Source organism: Felis catus, chromosome D2 (assembly GCF_018350175.1).
Source record: "Felis catus isolate Fca126 chromosome D2, F.catus_Fca126_mat1.0, whole genome shotgun sequence".
In the NCBI taxonomy this organism is placed as follows: domain Eukaryota; kingdom Metazoa; phylum Chordata; class Mammalia; order Carnivora; family Felidae; genus Felis; species Felis catus.
The window spans coordinates 75,721,112-75,744,452 of NC_058378.1; the positions used below are offsets into that span (position 1 = coordinate 75,721,112).

A 23,341-nucleotide genomic window follows, 5' to 3' on the forward strand; every position below is an offset into this window, starting at 1 on the left:
TCCTAGACCTAGCAAACAACCGGGGCTAACTCACCAACCCAGAGCTCATACTCCAACCACCTCCTTTATCAGGTTGTCACAGGGCTCTCACACTCTGGGCCACCTGCCCTCATCACCTAGGCCCAGGTACCAGGCAGCTAGGGACAGCCCCTGGGCCCCAGAGCCTGCGGGGGTTATTCAAACTGGCCAATCCCATGCCTGCTTACCTTGCTTTGCTTTTCCCAAGGAAAGCGTAGTAAGTGCCCCGGTCCACAGTTTCCACTTTCTCCCTCTGTCTCCTGACTGGCCCCCGGTGGTTCTCCACGTCACCCTGGCCTGCCCCAGCTCTTAGGACCTGAAACAAACTCTGCAGTGTTCATCATCTCCTGATCTCCTCCCCATACCTGGATGACAACAAAGCCTACATTTTATAACGCTTGTGAATGCCACGAGAGCACGAATCCTCGTGGCTGCTCTATTCCCCCCACCCCCAGCCCCACTGAATCTTGGCATCTAACACAGTCCCTAGCACGTTGCAGACACGGTTGAAATACTCATCAACAAACGGAGGGATGGTCAGATAGACGGGGTGAGAGTGAAAGCCGGGCAGAAGCATCTTTCTGGCTACCTGGTTTCCCCGGAAGTTCCGGCTCGCTTGTGCAGGGGCTTCAGGAAGCTGAATGCTGTATGCGCCTCAGTTTGGCAGCTGGCAGAGATGCGGGCAGCCGGGCAGGAGCAAAGCCAGAGGAAGTGGCGTGAGTTCACGCTGGTAGGAGTGATCTGTGGTTAAACGTACGTGGCTCACATCCCACTGGCGCTCAGTTTTCCGGGCAACTCCTACGTGATAGGCTTTTCTTTTGGTAGATAATCTTCTGGCTAACTGGAGCTGTTTCCTTTAGTCAAGCACTTACAAAGAGACCACCGCTCTTAAGGGGTTCTGAGCCCAGTGGTAAAAGGGTAAAAAGCCAGAAAGAGGGTTCCCAGCCCACCTGCAGTGCCTAGGACCAGCTCTGAAGGGAGCACCGAGCTGGTTGCTCAGCTCTCTGGTGCTCCCCAATTACCTTACATCAGCAACGGTGGGGTGGGGTGGGCTCGCGTCCCTGCACCTTTCTGGTTAAGAAACTGCTCGTTGAGGATGGCCTGTCCCTTGGGTGTCTATCTCAGTGTCACTACCTCGTCCCAGGCAGAGAGAAGGCCTGTCTGCGATGTCCCGGGGAAGGCAGAGAACCCCATGTAAGGGGATCGAGCATTTGCTGTTTCTGACGAACGCTGAATGCTCGGACTTCGTTCTCAGCAGTGAATGACTCCCTGAAGGCATCCCTTCCCCGGGCCTGAGGTGGAAGGACAGGAAACTTTCCGACCACAGTGAATGGACAATGATATGAGGGAATCTGGGGAAGAGCAGAGAGGTCACACTAGGGGAGGGTCCCCATTGCAAACTGGTTCAATGAGAAGAGAACCAGTCTATGTCTATTATCCCAGGCAACCGCTAAACTGACTTCCCTTCTCTCTCAAAAGTTTCCTGGTTTGCTTAATAAACTACACAGCCACCCTCGACATCAGGGAATTTTGCAAATGGAAAAGTCTGAGTCGGAAAGCTCACAAGTAACAGTGTCTGGTCGCTCTGTTTGTACAAACATGAGTTTAAGGTTTGGCAAACATGCTGGAGAGGCCTGACAGCAGCAGATGGCGGGAGCAAGTAGCAGAAGGGAACTGTGTCTGACCTTGGGCTTTGTGGGCTCTGCTTGCACAAGCGGGGGTGGGGGGGTGGGAGGGGAACCTGGCTCACTGGGACAGCCCCAGCCAAGCAAGATTTCACTCACGCTTCTCTACCCAAGAAGAAACTTTCAAAGAGGACTTCTTTCCTCTCGTTGAAGTGTCAAGCCCAGAGTCAACAAGTCCAGCAAGAGGGTAGGCACAGAGAAGCAAGGGTTCCAATGTGTCCTCAGATGGGCTCTGGGAGAACAGAATATCCGTATCCCACCAACTCCATCATCGGCACGGGCCACGGGCCACGAGCCCATTCAACACCACCTTGTGGTGTCACGGGGACCCTGAACAATTTCCCATTTGTCTTTCTTCCTGGTCGAGATCTTGTTTCTGTCAAGATGAACTATTTATCTGTGTGGCATGAAATGTCACGGATTATAGGCAAAACCGGGACAAATCCCCACACAAGGAGCAAGAACCCTCTGAGGATGCTCACATACAGCTCCCCAAATCTGTATAGGCTGTCAGTGATGAATTTTCTTTTCCCAGCACTGAACTCGTTCCCGAGAAGTATTTAACCACAAAGGTACCTGACCACCAACACCCCCGGGGGCCTGAGTTTGTCAGATCAATTCCTTCTTGAGCTGATTTGCCCAAGTGAATCTGTGGACATGCATGACCCTTCCCACAGAGGCCGGGCAATGACTTAAAATGTAAGAGGTGGCTCTAAGTTCACCTGGTGGCCTCACAGGACGTTTAATCAAGATGCTCAAGGTGTCCAGTGTTTAAGGATTCTTCTGCGTGTGTGTGTGTGTGTGTGTGTGTGTGTGTGTATGTGAACTAAAACTTCAAAGCTATTTGTTTTTTTATGTAAGATTAGCCATCATGCAAAACTTACTGGTCAAGCAGTTAATAAAATACACATATCCCACGGAAGGGTTTTGCGCATTTCAGTCCTTACAGATAACAAAGCAATTATAAACCCTGCATGGTCCTGAGAGCAAGTTCCTTCGCTTCTGAAAGCCAGTCCTGCCAGCTCTTTGGGGACTCATGTGTTATAAATTCTCGAAGCCCTTTTAGCTGCAGTTTGGGCATCAGGTGGATCTTCTTCCTCTTCCTCGGTTCGCTTGTGTTTTAAAAACAAGTCAGACTTCAAGAAGCGGCTGTAGCTGTCATACTTCATGAGGTTGAAGATCTAAGGGGAAAATGAAAAAGAGTCTAAAGGAGGAGGCCAGTCGGGCCGCGAATCATCCTATCAAGTGTTTATTTCGTACCTATCGGGTGCCAAAGAAGACACATTCGTACAAGACGCACAAAGCAAGTAAGTCGTGTCCTAGACCAGGAGGATTTCTGGGGTGGTTTCGGTCATTTTCAAATAGTCTCAATGGACGCTTAAATAACCACACGAACAAATCTACCCTTATTTTCCACGGAAGTGTAAATGCACACAGCATTGACTCACACCCTTGTAGCAGAAGGTCCGTTAAGAACTTCCACTTTATTTGGATAGGTAACACAGGGATGCCTTTTTCCAGAAACCTGAGATGGCAGAGCACCAACCATTTCTGTAGAGATGGTCATATTGTAAAGGCCGCTGTCCTGTCAGATGATGCCAATATGGCAAGACCCCCAGAAGTCTGGAATCCAGGATCTCAAACAAACCTATTATTGTGCCAAGAAGCAAAATGGGGCTTGTTTAATGCAAGCAGGGGAGTGAAACCACAGCCCTAGCAAGGAGAGGCTCTGGGCACAGGCTCTAATTTTAAAAAGCAACAGCTGGCTGCAGCCTGCGGCCACCTGCACACTCACACAGGCCCAGGAGCCTGTCTCTGGGAAAGAAACAACTCTCAGGACCCCTGATAGAGCCTAAGTCCTCGGATTAGAGTGCTGCCTCCTGCACCCCAGGGCAGAAAGTTGCCCCCTCTTCTTAGCCACGGCCCCTACTCCTGGTATCCCCTCGCCCACCCTCCCACCTGATCTTTCCCCATCCTCCACCCTTGCCCTACAAAAAACGGTGGGGAAGAGAGAAGCAAACACAAAAGCATTTTCCGGCTGTCGAGGAGTACAGTCTCTTCAGAAATCTCCCCCATCATCTCTCTCTCAAACCTTTCAACCGAATTTTCGGGACATTCTGCCGATGAAAAATCCACACCACGTACCCTGGTGTCTTCACTGACTGCACTACCATGGGCTCAACAAGTGGAAAGTTCCAGAGGCGTCTAGAATGTTGCTCACTGCCAGGCGGGGTTATAAAGTGGGTGGTAAAACCCTGACATCTTTTAAATTTGACCTCCCCCAACACACACACACACACACACACACACACACACACACACACACGAACTATTTTGAAAACTAAATGTCTGATGGAGTCTCGGGACTCAGAACATCTGCCTGGAGATAGGAGAACTGGACCCTTCCACCTTTACACGTTCATCTTCCCAAGATGGCTTCGCTCACAGGAGAAGCGCCTAAATCATTTTTGCTATCCTCAGAGGCCACGACTCGGGCAAGATTTAGGACTTTGTGTTTTCCCGAAACTCTTACACTATTGGCTGCCCTTCCCTGGGTGTCCCCTCTGGTCTTGCCTCGGATCTGCAGCTGTTGAGGAAGAGCACGCCTCCCGTAGGTCCCCACCTGGTGCCTCTCCATAGCCGTCACCTATTTTAGAGCAATCTTGCAACCCTGGACTGATTTTGCCAAGGTTTGGAGAAATTACTCGTTTTAAAACAACAACGACAACAAAATAGCTCCCAGAAAACATAAAAATCATAGCCAAGGGCAAGGCAGGGGATGAGGAATGCCGCTATCTATTCATGGCCTCTCACAAAGGCGCCAAGCAGGTGTTACCATCCCTCACCACCTGCATTATTCAGCTCTTCCAGGCACGGAGCTCCCAGAGGGAACCCTGTCATGCCCACCTTGCTGGAATTCTGGAATGAGGCTCAGAGTGACTAGCGAGAACCCCTTCGTGAGTACCCCTCCTGGCACCCAGCCCTGCACCCCCTCCCACACACCAGGTCCGCGGCAGATGGGACCCACCACTGCCAGCAGGATGCGGTTCGACCCAAGTGTCTCGTCTGAAGTCTCTGCGTGTGGGAGGGGAGCATCCTGTTTGCCTGTCGTGCCTCTGAGGCTCACACTTCAAAGAAGAGAAGAAAAAAGGCCAAGGCTGGAGGCACCCAGGGATGGAGGAGGCGGGGGCAGAGGGCAGGAGGTCGCTGCAGCTGAGGGGAGTGCTCAGGGGCTGGCAGGACTCAGCCTCCAGGAGAGGCCGCGGGCTCCTGGCACTCCACCGGTGCCCACAAGCTCGAGGGGAGGGGAGGCCGCAAACGATTTAACAGGAGCATAATGGCCACTCCCTGACATGGGCAGGTGTGAAATGCCCCTGAAGGCTTTCGGGTGAGGGCTTCCTCTGCCAAGAGCCTCCGCCTGCCTCCTGGTGCCGCTCCGGGTGCCGTAAAGTCGCCAGGTGGCGGCTGCGGCCATCAGACCCTGGACGGGTTTGAAAAAGGAAAGGGACGTCGCTCCCAATGACAACATTTTCCGGGCGTGCGAGCTGCCTAATGGTTCATCACTGCCACCGGCAAACGGGTCCCCTGGGCACTGGCCTAGGAGTGCATGGCAACAGGCTGCTCCCATCACAGGGCCCCCCATGGGAGGTGCTCAGTGAAAACAGCTTGGAGGATAGAGCAAGCACCTAAAAATCCCTTCCAGGGGCACCTGGGTGGCTCAGTCAGTGGAGCGTCTCTTGGTTTCATCTCAGGTCATGATCTCAAGGTCTTTGAGATCGAGCCCCACGTCGGGCTCCGCATGGCACACAGAGCCTGCTTGGGACTCTCTCTGTCTCTCCCTCTGCCCCTCCCCTGCTCACACTCTCTCTGTCTCTCTCAAAATAAATAAATGAACGTTAAAAAAAACATCCTTCCCAAGAAAGTAGCCAAAAACAGTGTGCTCAGCTGCTGACCACAGGCCACAGCCTCATTTATCACAGGGCAAATGGCCATGACCGGGGCCCAGTAAATATTCTCCCTGTGCATGGACAGACAGCACCCAACGTGCAACCACAGAGGGCGGGCAAAATCGACCAGGGCGATACCAACTCTGCCTGGAGCACCTTCCAACCAGCCCCAGGGAGCACGCAGAGTATTCTCTCATTTACTCCTCACGAGCCCCTAGGAGGACCTGACTGTAGAGAGAAGGAAAGAGGCCTCAGAGGTTCGGGGCTTTGCCCCAGCGGTCAGGGTACCCATCTGCCGGGGCTGTGACGCAGACCGCGGGGCTGAAACAACAGAACTTTCTCTCCTCACGGTTCTGGAGGCCAGGAGTTTAGACGACTTCTCTAGATGGCCTCAACTCAATGATTTTTTTTACTTCACATGCTGGGCAGTGGCCATCACAGCTTGCAGTCATGCCCGGGACCACGAGAGCCGACAGCTCCTGTGCCGACAACCATCCTACAGCCGTGCAGCTGTCCTGTTTTCACTTTCGGCACAGTCTTCGATGCACAACATGTGATATCTAACACCGCATTGTAAAATGGGCTTTGTGTTCCATGACTTTGCCCAGCTGGCGGCTCCCGTAAGTGTTCAGAGCACGTTCAAGGGAGGCTGGGCCAAGCTACGAGGTTCGGTACGTTAGATGTACTAAATGCCACCTTCAACTTGCAGTATTTTCAACTTACTGTCAGGAGGTACCTCCATATCGAGTCAAGGAAGATCTGTACGTGGCCGTCTCTCCCCTGTGTCCCCACACAGCCTTCTCTCTGTGTGTGGCTGTGTCCTCGTCACCTCTTCTTAGAAGGACACGAGTCATATTGGATTAGGGCCCACCCAATGACCTCATTTCACACTAATTACCTCCCCATCGTTAAACACAGTCACATTCTGAGGTACTGGGGCTTAGGACTCCAACGTCGGATTCTGGAGGGGGCCGTAGCCCTTCACAGCCCAAGACAGACATGGGGGATGCAAACGCTGGCCACCTCGATCTCCAGCCCGCACTCCTAACCACTAGGCTGTCCCGCCACTCACCTGGCAGACCAATAGGACAGTCACTGAAAATGAAGTCTGTAAAGAGTTAAACATGAAAAAAATGTAATAATATGTGAATGTTATGTGACTGAACACTGAATTTTAAAAATTCAATAAAACAAAACACAGTGACCCCAAATATGTTCTTCAAGAGTGAATTTGTGGGGGAGTGGGGGGCACATGGGTGGCTCTGTCAGTTAAGCATCCAACTTTGGCTCAGGTCACGGTCTCACGGCGCGTGAGTTCAAACCCCACGTCAGGCTCTCCGTCCTCAGCACAAAGCCCACTTCAGATCCTCTGTCTCCCTCTCTCTCTGCCTATCCCCAGCTCGTGCGCTCTCTCTCTCTCTCTGTCTCTGTCAAAAAATAAATAAACATTTTTTAAAAAAGAGTATTTGTGGGGGCACCTGACTGGCTCGGTCAGAAGAGCATGTGACTCTTAATCTCAGGGTTATGAGTCCAAGCCCTATGCTGGGTGTAGAGATTACTTTAAAAAAATTAAAAATGTTTAAAAAAAGACATGTATTTGTGTATATAAATGGGAAACAAATATCCCTAAAAGTCAGTGCGGTGGGTTGAATGGTGTACCCCCAAAGTGTACATCCACCTGGAACCTCAGAATGTGACCTTATTTGGAATAAGGTTAGTTGAGGATCTTGAGATGACATCATCATTCAAGGAGTGGTATCTTCATGAGAAGGAAGGACACCACAGAGGGACACAGAGGGAAGAGACCATAGGTCTGAAGACAGAAGCATAGATCTGAGTGATGCTGCTATAAGCCAGGAACACCAAGGAGTGCTAGCCCCCGCCAGGAGGAGGCAGGAAAAGATTCCTCCGTAGAACCTTCCAGAGGGGCACAGCCTTACCGACACCTTGATTTTGGATTTCTGACCTCCTGAACTTAGAAAATAGATTTCTGTTGTTTTAAGTGACTCAGTTCGAGATAGCTTGTTAAGATGGCCCTTGGAAACTAACAGTTGGCTTACTGATTTCAGCTCACTCCTACTTGAGCACGGAAAAGGAGATGGCCCAAGGTGTTCCAGAAGGTTCTACAAAACAAGGACTCTCAGATGGGGAGAACCGGCCTCACCGGGCCTGAACTGACAGCACACCTCAAGTTGTCTACAGGGAAGAGAAAGGAAGAAGGTGGAGACAAATCGAGCAGGGGGTGTGGGGAGGGCTCCAGGTAGGCGGACGGCATCAGAGCAGAGCGGGACAGCAGACAGACGGTCCTTCTGAGAGACAGGCGGCCGATGAAGCAGAAAACTTGAGTTGGCAGCTAAACTGCATTCCGTACTTTTTTTTTTTTTTGGCCAAGGCAGCTGTGGCTCAGCAGGTTTCAGGTTTTGGCTGCCCCACATCTGTAAGTGGCATGCCTGGACTGTAAACTATTTAGCGTCGTCGTCTTGGGATCCATTCCTGCAGGCGACTGGAGGTGGAACTCTCGGTGATAAAGGCAAGGGAGCCTTCCCACCCGTGGGCATCCTTGTACAAGGTCCAACTACACAGCCACGCCCCCCCTCCCCCCCCCCCCCCCAGATCCCAGGGCGATGACTGATTAGGATTTGCCTTTCTGCAAGGGAAAATATCCACGCGGTGCTCCAACTGGAGGTTGTGCCGAATCTGCGGCTCCAGGAAAGGACACGCTCCCCGAGGCACCCTCATCTGTGCAGAAAATGGGACGCTTAACTAGGCTTGAAGGCTTCTAGGCGAAGATTACGTCCCTGTGTCGATTAAGTGGGTTTCAAGCCTAATCTTTTAATGCTTCTCAGACGATAGGAACATTAAAAGACCAAAACAAGCATCCTCCCTCCTTTTCAAACCGCTCTGCTGTGTTATTTCAACTGGGTCCTTTAATGCAGCAGAGAGTTTTAGTAATGAGTTTTCATGTTTGCTTCAGGAGCTGGGTTGAAGAAGGTGGCCAGTGCTACGGTCTCTGAGCAGCACTTCTAGAATGTGCTGTCTCCCCCCACACCCAGACCCTCAGACGTGCCTTCCTACCTACATGTACAAAGTGTGAAAAAAGCAAGCCCCCTCCCTCCAGCCCTCAAGCCATGAAACGATGCAGAATCAGCTGGGCGTTGCAGATGCTGTCGGGCAGGGCACACACAGGGATGTCCCACCCCCCAAGTTCAAGACCATCTCCCCATCTTCTGAGTGGGAACGGGGTGAAATCAAGAGAAGGTCTGAGAGCAGCCTGCAGACAGCAGCTCAGGTCAGCCCTCGTCCCAACGTGCCAGGCTGGGCCATGGAAGTTTCTTGTCACCCTGGACAGTGCTTCCTGGACAGCCTTCCAAAGACGGATGCCGTGCTGGGTGGGATCAGAACTCCAGAAAGAAGGTGGACACGGACGGAAAAGGAGGGAGGCCTGCCCTCACAGGCCCACGGGGCTGTGCTGTCTCACTGAGCAGGGGACAATTGGTCAAATGCTCAAATCCCAGGCCCAAATGACATGCTTTCCACATGAGGTGAAAGTATTTCACTTTTGCCTTTTGTCATAAGGAAGAGACTTAAAAGCTATTCTAGCACCCACCCACCTTCTTCCCCTAAATACCTTTTTAAAGTTACTAAAAAAAATTTTTTTTTAAATCTCAAAGTATTTAAATACTACCCTTCCTGCCCCTGCCCTGCTCCGCCCCTCATAAGGCAAACGGCTGTGGATGCCAACTTTTCTTCCATTTGAATGAAAACCCACGACCTGCCCTCTCTGGCTTTGCACACTGGAAAAGGCCGATTTCGGGAGTGGACAAATCTTAATCTTTGGGGGCAGAGGTCAGCTGGCACCCACAAGACGGAGGCGCCCAGAATCCCCGGCTCCAGCCACCACCGCAGACTTGGAGCCGCAGGGGGGTGGGGGAGGGAGCGGACCCCCTATGACCCCGGAGGCATGGCGGCCCCTCCCTCACTGCTGGGTCCCCACCAGCCGGTCCACCCCTTCTTCTTGATGTCTAAAAAGGAAGTGTTTCTCTCTACTTGGGTTCTGGGGAAACTCAAAGAAACGACACTGCTAAAAAGGCGCCAGACGCACACGGTTCCTTTCTCTGTCAAGGATGTGGCCGGGAGCACTGACATCTCGATGAAGCCTTTTCTACATTGTTTTCAAACATCAGAGGCTGAGGGCTTCCTTTTCCGTGGAGGAGGCTGCCTCCATTGTGCCTTCCCCAGACAGACTTAGCACCAAGCCTGGGCGAGATTTAAGGAAGAAGAATGAGCAGCCTTGCGACGCCCCCCCCCCCCAAAACCTCCGTCATGGTCCAAGAAAGCCATGGTCTCAAGTTGCCATGTGCAATGACCTTGGTCCTTCCATCGTCTCCAGTCATGCTCTTCTGTGGAATTCAAACAAGAGGCTTCAGAGCAAGACAGGTATATAAATAAGGTGGTGCTGAGAAACTTACAGCAGCAGAGTTTTGTTTTAAATCACTGACGTGGCGCAATCTCAAGTCACTGAGCAGATTTCAAAGCGTTCCATTCTTACACGTTCGGGGAAGGGTCTGGAAGGATCCGAAACATGCAAGAGTTCCCACCAGGGAGTGAGAGGGAAGGCACGCCCTGGGGGGTTTTAGCTTCTTACTTCAGACCCCCTGGGTTACGTGAATTTTCTTTTCTTCTCAGCAGGGAACATGCAGTTATTTAACAGTTAAAAATAATTTTTAAGATTAACCTGCTCAGCATCGTGAGTGACACGGTAACAGGGTATGCTCACGGCTAGTGCTGGCTCAGTGGGCCCCTGGGCCGGCCTTGCTCCCTGGAGTTCCTAGCCCTGCAGGCGAGCAGGAGACATGCGTCCAGCCCACTGAGCTGACAAGACCAGCACAGACGGACGCTGTCATTTCTTGTACAGAGATACGCTTGCTAGGCTGCTGTGACCGGTTTGATCCCTTCATGTTGTAACTGGTTTTCGGTACCTGAGTAACTGACAGGGAGGTTCTAGAATCAGCCAGGCTGGAGGTGCAAAAGAGCACAACTGAGCCAGGGAGACAGAGTGGGAATGGAGAAGGTGAGAGCCCTGGCAGGTCTTTCAATGCCAAAGGCAGTGTCGCTGTAAAGCAAGTGTGAAAGGAATATGGCGGCCCAGACCAGGAGGAGCTAAGAACAAATACCACTGCTTTGCACGAGGCAGGTTCCCATGGGGTGATGGGGAGGTGGGAAGAGTCCGGCTGAGCCAGAAGCCCTGAGCCCAAGCTGTTTCCCCCTCTCCCAGCACTGTGACCTCAGGCTAGTCACATCACCTTCCCATGGAGCAAACTCTCTCACTGGTAAACTGAGGTGCCGGGTGCCACCTTCCCCAAGACTCCTCCAGAGTCAAATGAGAGGTACCCACGAAAGCACTGTGTCAACTGTGTAAACTTAATGTTTTCCCAGAATTCCAGTATAGAAACCAGACATATACATTATTTGCTGCTTTTTAGTTGGGGACCTGAGGCACGTGAGGGGAAGGTTGCGTGAACTCTGCTATGGTTCTGGAAGTCACATTATATCAGGATTTCTCCACCTCAGCACCACTGATACCTTGGGCCAGAGAACTCTGTGTCCTGTGTGGGGCTGTCCTGTGCGCATATTTAGCAGCATCCTGGCCTCTACCCGCTAGGTGCCAATGGAGCCCCCACCCCAGTTGTGACAGCCAGAAAGGTCTCCACACACTACCCAGTATCCCTAGGGGGCAAAATCATCCCCAGTTAAGAACGACTGCATGAAATTAGAGGCGCCTGGGTGGCTCAGTCGGGTAAGTGTCCAGCTCTTGGTTTCGGCCCAGGTCATGATCTCATGGTTTGTGAGTTTGAGCCCCACGTCGGGCTCCGTGCTGACTGTGGGGAGCCTGCTTGGGATTCTCTCTCCCTCTCTCTGTTGCTCCCATGCGCACGCGCTCTCTCTCTCTAAATAAATAAACTTAAAAAAAAAAAAAAAAGAACTGCCTGAAATTAAAGTTATCTTCATGTGACATTCTAAAGGACACACGCAGTTAATACTTACGGAGTAAGTAAGCACTAAGTAAGCACTTCACAGATACGACTGCATTTCATCCTCACAACTGCCTTATCATAACCTCTGTTTCAAAACAAATGAGGAAACTGAGGCATACAGAGGGATTGCATCTTGCCCAATGTTTCACAGCTACTAAATTCTAAAGTCGAAGAAAAGGCGGACAAAATCAGGTCTAAGGAAATCAGGTGGTGGCTAGCAGGCAGCCACTTTTTAACATCAGGTTAAAAAGGTTTATGGATATTGAAGGTTTGTAGACTGCTTCGCTGTGCAGCTCCGAGAGGGAACAGAGCTTGCCAAAACCCCCTGTTACAGATGAGGACACAGAGGCCACACTAAGAAAGGGACTCACCGGGGGCCAGATGGAGGCCAGACTGGAACATGAGCTCCCCCTTCCCCATCCTGGCTAACCCAACATGACAACGTGACAATGACAGTAAATCTGAGCTCAGCACCCAGGAAGCGATGGGCAGTGGGGGAGGGGAAGATGGCAGGTGTCAGGCCATCGGGGTACAGATGATGAGCCTCGGTGAGGAGGCTGCAGGTTCACAGCTGGTAGAGATGGCCCTGCACCAAGGTACCATCGCTCTCTTGCACGGGCTGGTGAGGGACGGGTACAGCTGGAGCCGGGGATCACAGCCAAGGTGCCCAGCTTTTAAGAGGCCCAAATCTTATTAGCCTAACTGGCACATTCTATAAATAGTGACCGTTCAAGAGGCAGCTTGAATGGTTGGCTCAGTCGGTTAAGCCTTCAACTTCGGCTCAGTTCATGATCTCACGGTTTGTGGGTTCGAGCCCCATGTCAGGCTCTGTACTGACGGCTAAGAGCCTGGAGCTTGCTTCAGACTCTGTCTCCCTCTCCCTCTTCCCCTCCCTGGGCTCATGCTCTGTCTGTCTGTCTGTCTGTCTCTCTCTCTCTCTCAAAAATAAACATAAAAAAATTTTTTTTGAGGGGTGCCTGGGTGGCTCAGTCAGTTAAGCATCCAATCAGCTCAGGTCATAATCTCACAGTTTGTGGGTTCAAGTCCTGCATCGGGCTCTGTGCTAACAGCTCGGAGCCTGGAGCCTGCTTCACATTCTGTGTCTCCCTCTCCCTTTCTGCCCCTCCCCTGCTCACACTCTGTCTCTCTCTCCCTCTCTCTCCAAAAATGATTAAACGTAAAAAATTTTGTAAATAATTTTTTTAAATAAATAAATAGATAAATAAATAACTAGTTACCATTCAAAATCCTTGGGAGTAAACTGGTTACCGCAGCCTCGGGGCCTAACCCCTGCCAGTCGCTCTTGACTTACTTCCAGCCACGCTGACCTCCTCCAACACACCTAGTGGATCCCCACCCCAGGGCCTTTGTACTTGCTGTTGGCTCTCCTTGGAAGGTCCTGCCGCCTTTTCACCTGTCTTCCCCCGACCACTCAGGTCTCAGTCACCTCTTCAGGGAGCCCTCCACTAGCTCCAGGGTAGGCCCCTCCCAGTCACTCTTAGCCCATCACCTGTAGTCTTTCCTTCATAGCACCTGTTGTCCTCGGTCTTCACGGTCAGACGGGTGCCGACTTCCTTGCCGCACACACAGTTCCTAACACGGTGCCCGGCACATAGCGGGGCTCTCCCTCCATATTGCGGCATAAGGGAGTGAAGGAAAGAACAAATAACCAGCAAACCAACCACAACTGAAATAGACCTGCTAGTAGTGCATTTTTAAGAGAAAAAAAAAAAAAAAAAAGACACTGCAGGAAATAGCACTTCATTGAAAAAAACCAACTCTTTGTAAGGTCGCCTCCTCCTTCCTGCTTCCCACAACTTAAATTTGTCCAACAGCAGCCTTTGATTCTAGGCTGAGGTTCCAAGGAAACAGCCACAGAACTACCCCCATCTCTCCTGGCCTTACCAGCACGTGCTGAGTACACGACTGGGCCATGTTTGCAGAACTGAGTTAAATCAGAGAAGGAGGGGCACCTGGGTGGCTCAGTAGGTTTAATGTCCGACTCCTGGTTCCGGCTCAGGGCATGATCTCACAGTTTGTGAGTTCGAGCCCCATGTCAGGCTCCTCGCTGACAGCATGGAGTCTGCTTGGGATTTCTCTCTCCCTCTGCCCCTCCCTGGTTTGCTCTCTCTCTCAAAAAATAAATTAATAAACATTGAAAATAAATAAAATAAATCAGAGAAGGATCTCTCCACTTCCATAGGTTTTCAAAGTAATTGTTTAAAGTTTAATTATTTGAGAAAGAGAGAGAGAGAGAGAGAGCACGTTCGCAAGCAAGTGGGGGAGGGTAGAGAAAAAGACAGAGGGAGAGAATCCCAAGCAGGCTCTGCAGTGCCAGCGTGGAGCACGATGTGGGGCTCGAAACCACAAATCTCGAGATCATGACCTAAGCCAAAGCTGGACATTCAACTGCTTGAGCCACCCACGCGCCCCTCAGAGTAACAGAGTTTTATGCCCCAAACTTCTCTTAAAATCTCAAACTTAAGATATTAAAATGTCTAACCCGTTCTTCACAGAATACGCCGACCACAATTTAAGTTTTGTCTGACGCTCTGGGGTATCAAGATCACTCATGGTGTCACCATCCCGTAGCACAGGGATGCCCCCGGGGCGGTGCGTGGGGCTGAGGGCCCCCGCGCTTGGTGGCTCCAGATATCGCTGTGCTGTGGTTTTATGCTGACTTTCGCTTTTCTGTCTCCTCCCTGCCTGTCAGCTGTCGCCTCTTGCTGTCCAATCCGCCATGACCTGAGGACCAGAGCCCACTAGAACTGTGTGTAAACCGAGAGTAAATAGGACTTGAATGAAGACCCGAGAAGATGCACGGATGTCAGGTCTGCTCAGGGAGGATTTGCCCCCCTTCCAGGTTCCAGCTGCGCCCTAAAGCCCACGCTGCCCTATCAGCACCTCCAGGGCTGGAGTGCTGCTGCCGTGACAAGGGGCTGAGGTTCCCTGGAGTCTTCCTGGTGAACGGGGTGCCCGGGGGCACGAGGCAGGCTGCTCAGACGGCACTGCAATGAAGCCAACAGCGTGGAAGGAAGCCACAGCCGCTGAGGGGATGGGGGGGGTTAAGTTAGGTGAAATCTTGTGGTTCCGAATGCACTCCTCCCAGCTTCTAACTCCTTCACTCGGAAAAACAGGGCCTTCCTGGGGGCCTTCTAGGAGCAGAGAACCACAGGCCATGCTGAGCACACATGTTGAGGGTTACCAGCAAGGCCCCTGAGAGGCAGTTTTCTGAAGTGAAACAGAACCCAAAGCCCTTCCCAGGGACTCACTGTGGAATCAGCTCAGAGTCCAAATACTTTGTTTTCACCCCGTTGTACCTTTGGAAGATAGTTAATGCCTCTTTCTCCATCTCAAATAAATAAAATTTTTTAATGTTTATTTTTGAGAGAGAGAGAGAGAGAGAGTGCGTGAGTGAGCATGAGTGGGGGAGGGGCAGAGAGAGAGGGAGACACAGAATCCAAAGCAGGATCCAGGCTCTGAGCCGTCAGCACGGAGCCCGACGCGGGGCTCGAACTCACAGACTGAGAGATCATGACCTGAGCCGAAGTGGGACGCTTAACCAACTGAGCCACCCAGACGCCCCTCAAATAAATGAATTTTAACAACAGCGTACAAAAATACTTTCTTTACATTAAGAACTCTGAACTGCATTGTGGCACAACAGTTACATGCACGTGCATGTGCGTACCTATAGGAAAGAAAAGGAGGGAAAAATCTAGAGATCAGATGTTATTTGTGGGGTTTTTTTCCAGGTATGGAATTATGAATTTTTTTCATCTTTATATTTTGATTTCCCAAGCTTCTTTGGTTAAGCATGAATGCCTTTTATAGTTAAGTGAATAAAAGTAACCTTAAAACATATTTTTGTCACTTAAAAAAAAAAAATCTGCCTCTGTCCCTGTGGCTCCTCCCCACGTATGCCCGATTCGCAGAGGCCCAGCCCCATTTTGAGACGTGCTGCAGACCTAACTGTAGCAGGTCTGGGTCCTTGGAAGCCCGAGGTCCTACCGTGTGGAGGGACGTCAGCCTGGTGCATTCCTCACTGCTACCTTGGCTCCTGCAGTCCCAGGAAATGGGATTGTCTATTCACACAGCCTCCAATCTGTCTGCATCAGTTGGTCTGTTGGGGCTTTGAGGAGCTGGGAGAGCCCTCCAGGCTGTGAGCCCGCCACAGAGAGTGCGGTCTTTGAAGGCAGGTGGACCAGAATGAATCTGGCCTCCAGCACTTCCTGCTACCTGCAGGACTTTGGAATAACAAACCACTCAGTCTCCCTGAACCTCGCTTTTCGCATCATCAAAATGGGAATAATAATAATACTCACTGGAGATTAACAAGAGAATACATGCCAAGTGGGCATCAGGCACTGACAGGCACCCCTGAACAGTAGATACTGTTAGTACTGACAATACCTAGAACATGGGGTGTTCAGCACAGGTTCTCAACGCTGGCTGTACTTTAAGGTTTATTTATTTATTTTGAGAGAGAGAGAAAGAAAGTGCGGTCAGGGGCAGGGCAGAGAGAGAGAGAGGGTGAGAGAGAGAATCCCAAGCAGGCTCTGTAAGCACGGAGCCCAATTCGAGGCTTGAACTCATCAACCGTGAGATCATGACCCGAGCCAAAAGCAAGAGTCGGGTGTTCAACCAACTGAGCCACCCAGGTGCCCCTTTAGCTGTACTTTAAAGTACCCTAGGGAGCTTTAAAAGACTCTGAGGTCCAGGTAGGATAGATATCCTTAGACGGCCACAGCCACAAATTGCCTTTTCACTATATACTCTGCTTCCTTTCCCTCCATAAATCCATGCCCGTGGCATCCTTCCCATTGGTTCCAAACCACCACCTCCAGGAAGCCCTCAGCACGGCTCCCACACTCACTGGAATTCCTTCAATGCCAAAATTTGATTCAGGATTCACGCGGAATTTGCACCTGCCACTGTGTCAGTTGGAAAACATTGTCAAACCACTTGTCATATTTGTATTTTCTACCTGTATACTTGTTTCCTAATCTGATGCTGAGGAAAGATGGGGCGTCCTGGGTGTTGGGACATGCTCTGGGCTTGTGCACACTCCAGGCGATCAAAAAAGGGCCAACCAATGCATGCACGGTTCTTAGATTGCAGTCCCAGGACCTGGAGCATCAGAGACCTTGTTAGGAAGGCAAAGTCTCAGGCCACCTGGGAACCACGAAAGTTGAAGATTACCTCTGGGGGTGGGGTCCAGGGTCTGTTTTAGCAAGCCCTCCAGATGGGCTTGCTCACCTTTGAGGGCTGCTGAATTAAGCTAAAAGCTAATTTCGAACTGTGTGCCAAGGAAGGCCTTCGCCCCCTCAGTAAGGCTAGGGTCAGCAGAAGTTGGATGTTCGTCTGCGTTCCATCATCTACAAGTGTGCAGATAACATTTTATAAGAACAGAGCACCCTCTGAATAGTCACATCTGCAAATTCCCGTCTAAGAAATCTCCGGAGTGTATTTTCATCCCTTTTCCTATTACTACTGGCATATCTCATAAAAAAAGCTTGCCAGAAAACTAATTTAGCCCTCAGAGGTCCATTTTTTAAACTCAATTTTTCCTGCTTTAAATGGAATAACGTGCCAAACATTAACCTTTTCATTATAACTCATTATGAACTAGCTATGGTCTTGGGCCAACAGAAATAGGTGGCAATGTGTAGATATTTGCATAAAAACAGCCTCAGGTCCCCTACTGCTTTGAGTGTTGCTTTCTAGATTTTTCTGTCTGTTCCTACCTTCAGCAATTACATGCTGCTTCCTCAGTGTGGGCTCCTCAGATAGCTCAACCTCCCTTCTAATCTGGGTTGAGAAGACAGATAACCCTGTTGGTTCAAACTGTGTGTAGACCAAAAATAAGCAGGCCTGAGGAAGGTTCCTACGGATCAGATTCTGAGCCTGGCATTCTAGTCCCCTCTCATTCACTGACCATGGCCCTTCAGTGTGCCTCAGTTTACCCAGCTGGAGGGGGCAGCTTCTGGGGTGTCTAACATTTAGTTTTAACTGAACTCTTCCAGCCTGGGAATAAATGTCAAATCAAGATGCAGGTAGGAAAATTAGGTTACCTGGTCCTGGAGTTTCTGGAACATCAGTGGGTGTGGTTCTTCCAGTATCTTCTCATTGAGCCGGGACTGCCCCTCAACGTTGACTTGCGATGAGGCCTTACTGGACAGAAAGGTCATGTAGATCTCTTTTGCCTTTTCCTGCATCTGGAGGAGACACAGGGAGCCTGTTATCTGAGAGCCCAGCCCTTCCCACCCGAGCCCGGTTCTCTACTCTGGCCAGGCCCAGAAGTTGCCGTTGCTGCAAGAGAAGCAGCTTCGTAGCCCCTGGAGGCTCTGGCTGCTGCCTCGGAGCTAAGCTCTACCTGGGAGGGCTCATGCTTGGCCTAGCCCTTTCCCTCCCTCCTTCCATGCATCTGTACCCACACCTCCTGTCCGGAAATTGCTACACTATCCATTCGGAAATGAAGACAGAAAGAATCCTGGCCCAGAGTGAATGACAATTCTACACCATTCAGGACCGTCCTGTGAAGTCTCCAAATTAAGGACTCAATCATTCATATATTGTTCAACCATAAAAAGAAATGAAGTTCTGATACAGGATACAGCACGGAATAACCTTGGAAACATTATGCCGAGTGAAAGAAGCCAGTGACTAAAGGCCATATACTACACGGTTCCATGTGTATTAAATAGCCAGAACAGGCAAATCCATAGGGACAGAAAGATGAGTGGTTGTCCAGGGCTGGGAGAAGGGGGAGATGGGAAGTGACTGCAAATGGGTAAGAGGTTTCTCTTTAGGGTGATAAAAAAGTTCTGGAACTGGATGGTGGTGATGGCTCTACCACATTGAGAATCTACTTAATGCTGCTGAATGGTATACTTTAAGATGATTAAAACAGCAAAAACGAGGGGCGCCTGGGTGGCGCAGTCGGTTAAGCGTCTGACTTCAGCCAGGTCACGATCTCACGGTCCGTGAGTTCGAGCCCCGTGTCAGGCTCTGGGCTGATGGCTCAGAGCCTGGAGCCTGTTTCCGATTCTGTGTCTCCCTCTCTCTCTGCCCCTCCCCCGTTCATGCTCTGTCTCTCTCTGTCCCAAAAAAAATAAATAAACGTTGAAAAAAAAAATTAAAAAAAAAAAAAAAACAGCAAAAACAAGAGCCCTAAAAAGTGATTAAGTGGTAAGATTTATGCTGTGGGTATTTTACCACAATTTAAAAGCAAGTTAAACCATGCACACAGATCCCAATCGGTTATCTAGCACCTACTATGCCCCAGACACATGCTAGGGGTTTTACATCCCTGAGCATCCAGCAGAGTGTCATTTCCTGTTGGAGCCACTTCTGTGATGAGGACACAGGGGAGAGGTTATGTGGCTTATTCACACAGAGGGGAGGTTATGTGGCGTATTTGAGGAGGCTGCAGGGAGACTGGGGGCTATTTGGCTCCAAAGCCTTGCATCCCCCCAATTCCACGCCTGGTGAGATACATCACCCCCTCCAGGTATACAGTCTGTCACATTCCAGGACACGGATTCTTTGGTACTGGGGTGTGGGCATAAGCAAAGGGGAGAATGCTCGCTGCTCACACTGAGAGCAGTCCCGCTGGAAAGCATCAGTCCTAAGTAGATGCAGGCCCTTAAAAGGCTTGTGAGCACAGCTGGACGAGGGGCACCCATCGGCACTCACGTTGCAGTGAAAACCTACGTGGCTGGAGCAAACAAAAACACTCACGGTAAGTGCTCTGTCTTGAAATCAGCAGGGCGTCCCCGGAGGGTTCTATTTTCTCCCAAAGAAAGGAGGCACCTCGCTGGCAGCAAAGATGGGGGTTGGTTCTCTGAACATTACAGCTTGACTAGTACTTCATCCCCCAGAGCTGGAAACAAATGCTTCGGACATGCAGCCACGGAGCCATGATGGGGGCGGGGGAGGAGGGGCCACGGGGGCTTCGTGGGGCCTAAAAAACTGCCATTCTCTCCAGAGAGCCCATCTGGGATCCCACATAGGCTGCAGAGCTTGGCTCAGAAAGCCCAGGCTCTGGAAACCTTTGGCCTTATAGAAACCACCAGAAGGCTTCACCGCCTGGTGCTTGAAAGGAGGGGGAAGGCAGTTCTGTAACCTATTTTGGTTCCAGGCACTAGTGGACAAAAGACGCCATGGGGCCGAGGCCTGACCATCCTGTCCTCCAGAAAGAAAGTCTGGACCGTATATGCAGGAAGACTACCCATGTGGGGGCCGACGCCCAAGGCCATGGTGTCATTTCTCGATCAACTATTACTGTGAACAATTAATTGATGCCAAACTCAATGACGCAGCTTAAGTTAACCATGGCTATTCCGGGGGGCAGGCCTGGAGATGATCAGAGACCCAGATAGGGCAGCACTTTGGAGTTGCTTGCCTTTCAAAGACCCCCCACTCCACAGAGTCGTGAGCTTCACTCCCACCCCACATTCTGTCAGGGAGGAACATTCTTGGAAAACCACTTCCTGCTTGAACAATACTTTGCGAAAGTACACGAAATTTCAGCTAGTCTGGTGAACTCCATGCAGAGCTCTGGAAATAGAAATCTCTTTGGGTCTCCCCTCCCCCTTGAACATTCACACATATACACACACACATTTTCCAGATGAGTCCAGGCTATCCTGGGTCTTCTGCAAAGGAGAAGTGCAATGAGTAGCCTGAGGCTTGGAGGGGCGGGGGGCGGGAGAGGTGGTGGAATTGGGAGAGGAGGCGGGTTGGGGGGCCTGTAGGTATCCAAGCCTCTGGGTGGCTCAGCACCACCCTGAGGTCCCCAGCCACCCCTCCTGAGTCTGGCTGGGAACGATGTGGGGTCCCCGAGGCACCCAGCCCAGGGCTGACCCGGCCCATGGCTGCCCCCACCTCCGACTGAACACATACAGGGGACCGGCTGCAGTAGCAGAGCTTATCTGGGCCAGGATAGGAAGCGTGACTGAAAAGGGAAACCCTCAGACTGCAGACCACAAGCCAGTCACGGGAAGGCCTGGTGTCCATGCTGAGAATCTTAACAAAAAGAAGAACCAGGTCTCTCGAGTTATTCTGGTAGATGTTCCATAGCTTTGTTAACCCTATCCTAGCTCCTGTTGGAACAGGAACAGAACATCCACCCCTGGGGAGCTGCCCGGGCCTACGGCTCTGGTTGTGATGGCCAGCTTCCCTTCTCCAGCCTTTACGGCCTCCGCCACAGCACCTGCCCTGCAGACAGCGCCCCTGCCCAGCATCTGGCCCTGCCCCACCTGGGCCCCTCTGACGACTCCTGGCATCAACCTGAGGACTGCCTGTGGGCACGTCTATACTCACAGGAGCTCCTCCCAGCCACCCCGAGAGTCTGGGGCCCTTCTTCCTGCCTGGCAATGCGTCAGCCATAACAGTGCTCGGGCAGAAGTCAGCAGTCAAACGCCACTCCCCACAAATGCGTGGTTAGGAGAAGCAAGTTCGCTTTAACGTCAGCCCCAGAAATCTAGCCAGAAGAAGGACAAGGCAGCAGCACTGCGAAGCTCAGAAGATTGTTGCTTCGTAAGTCCTGGCTCCTCGTCCTCATCCATTAAGTGAGCTGAAACTTTTTCCATTGGGAAAATAAAACAAAACCTCCTTCTACTCCACGTGCCCCTGGAGTCGATGACTTCCCCACTCATGACTCCTGGTTGAAACATCTCCAAGGAAGAGCGTGCATTTTGTGTCTCCATTTTCTCTGTGCCGCCCCTCCCTCCTCAACCCACTCAGCCTGGCTTCCTCCCACCTGCCAGCTGGGCCTCCCAGCAGCTCACTGATGGCACCGGTGCCTAAGCCCCTCAGACCTTCTTCTGGTTCGCTCTCTGGCTGCTGGCCACCCTCTCGGGATCCTCTAACACCTTCGTGTTTCTATCTGTCTCCTTTGTAGGCTCCTGTCTCTCTGTTCCCCCATAAATTCCAGGGTTCCCGGACTTCTGCCCTAGGAAGACTGCTTTCCTAACCACATGCTCTCCCAAGATTTCAGCCCACCCTCTCCCCTCAACCAACTGACCATATAGAGCCAACTGATCTCTAGAAACGTGGGGCTGGATGTCCCGCAGACACCTCCAGCTTAACAGCAAGGAATGAAGTGGCCCATCCTGGCCAGCGGGTCCTGCAGTCTCTACTCCCAGAAGCTGGGACCCACGGTCCCCAACACCTGTCACCAAGATCCATTCGCTCTGCCTCATGCACATATCCACCTGGCCCGTTCTCCACTCCCGCTGCTCTGCCAGAGATGCAGACGACGGGAGAGGCCACCCGAGAGAAATAAAGGGTCGAGCCACTACCTTCAGTCATAGCAGCTTCAGACAAAGAATGAGGCGAGGAAAATATCAAGCAGATGATTCGAGAATATTTCCGAGAACTGGCTCAGGAAATGGAAAGCAGTTGGAGGGACAGCAGATGACTCTGCAGAAAGCAACAAGAACAAATCTTTACCTGCAGGCGTGGGGAGGGAGTGCCGGCAAGGAAGGTCTGAAAATGGCAGGAACTCGGGGCATCAGGTAACCCAGACGGGAGGGATGAGGAGGACAGCAGAAAGAAGCCACTAAACTCCCAAGTCTCTGAGCCCCCAACCCTGAGCTGTTATCCCCGTCCCTTCTCCATGGGAGCTGGACTTTTCTCCTCTACAGAAATTGACTCAGGGTGGGTGGGGGTTGGGGGGGGTTGCCTGGGTGGCTCAGTCAGTTGAGTGTCTGACTCTTGATATCAGCTCAGGTCTTGATCTCAGGGTTGTGTGTTCAAGCCCCCTCACTGGGCTCCACATCCAGCATGGAACCTACTGGAAGGAAGGAAGGAAGGAAGGAAGGAAGGAAGGAAGGAAGGAAGGAAAGGAGGGAGGAAGAAAGGAAGAAAGAAAAATATTGACTCAGGAAAGCTGCAGAACAGAGGCATGAAGAGGACAAAGATGAGACACCAAACAGTTAAATGGAATTCTACCATAGGCCTACCAGCAAAATCGTCCCAACCCAATGCACTGGAGATACATATGGTTTGTAAGCATATCAGGCTTGTGGCCACCAGGAAGAGACTACGGGGCCCCAGTCTAGAGAAAATAAAAGTAGAAAAAAATTCTACAGAAGGATGTGGAAATGAAGCTGAAATCTCCAAAAGAGAAGTAGGAACAAAGAGCCAAAGAGATTAAAAAAAAATAGGAGGGGGAAAGAAGATAAAATGAAGGGCTCAGTCCAGGCGGGGGAGAACCATCATTGGGAAAGAGGCCAAAGAAAGTGGAGGGAAAGGAGTCACAAAAGGTAACAATAAACATAATAACACAGCATTCCCCAGAACTGCACACTGCCAGATTAAAGGGCTCCACCAAGTACCCACACGGTAAAGGAACCCCACCCCACCCCACCCCACCCCACCCTCAAGCCTCTGACTGTACAGTTTTAGAATATTGGTGACGGGAGTGCCTGACTGGCTCAGTTGGTGGAGCACGTGACTCTTGATTTCAGGGTTCTGAGTTTGAGCCCCACGTTGGGTGTGGAGATTACTTAAAAATAAAATCTTAAAAAAAAAAAAAAAAAGAATATCAGTGATGAAAAGAACCTATACTATTCCCGAGGAGAGAAAAGCAAAAGAAACCAAACAGGTTACATATAAAATTCTAACTCCTGACAAAAACGGAAGACAA

At 51.1% G+C, this 23,341-nt stretch overlaps 1 protein-coding gene across 3 annotated transcripts in view; it reads right to left on the reverse strand.

The window, feature by feature from the left end:
- Positions 1-2,536: 2,536 nt before the first annotated feature.
- The window catches only part of RGS10 (regulator of G protein signaling 10), a 41,222-nt gene continuing 20,417 nt past the window's right edge, over positions 2,537-23,341 (reverse strand). For 2 of the 3 annotated variants that reach the window (XM_023240996.2, XM_011287586.4), the window contains exons 4-5: positions 17,760-17,903; positions 2,537-2,884 (exon numbers count right to left, since the gene is read on the reverse strand). In XM_023240996.2, the coding sequence (XP_023096764.1) occupies positions 2,738-2,884; positions 17,760-17,903 (291 nt within the window). In that variant the 3' untranslated portion in view covers positions 2,537-2,737. Of the gene's footprint in view, positions 2,885-7,225; positions 8,390-17,759; positions 17,904-23,341 lie in introns of those variants that run through there. The other variant, XM_045040754.1, reaches the window with a different exon arrangement.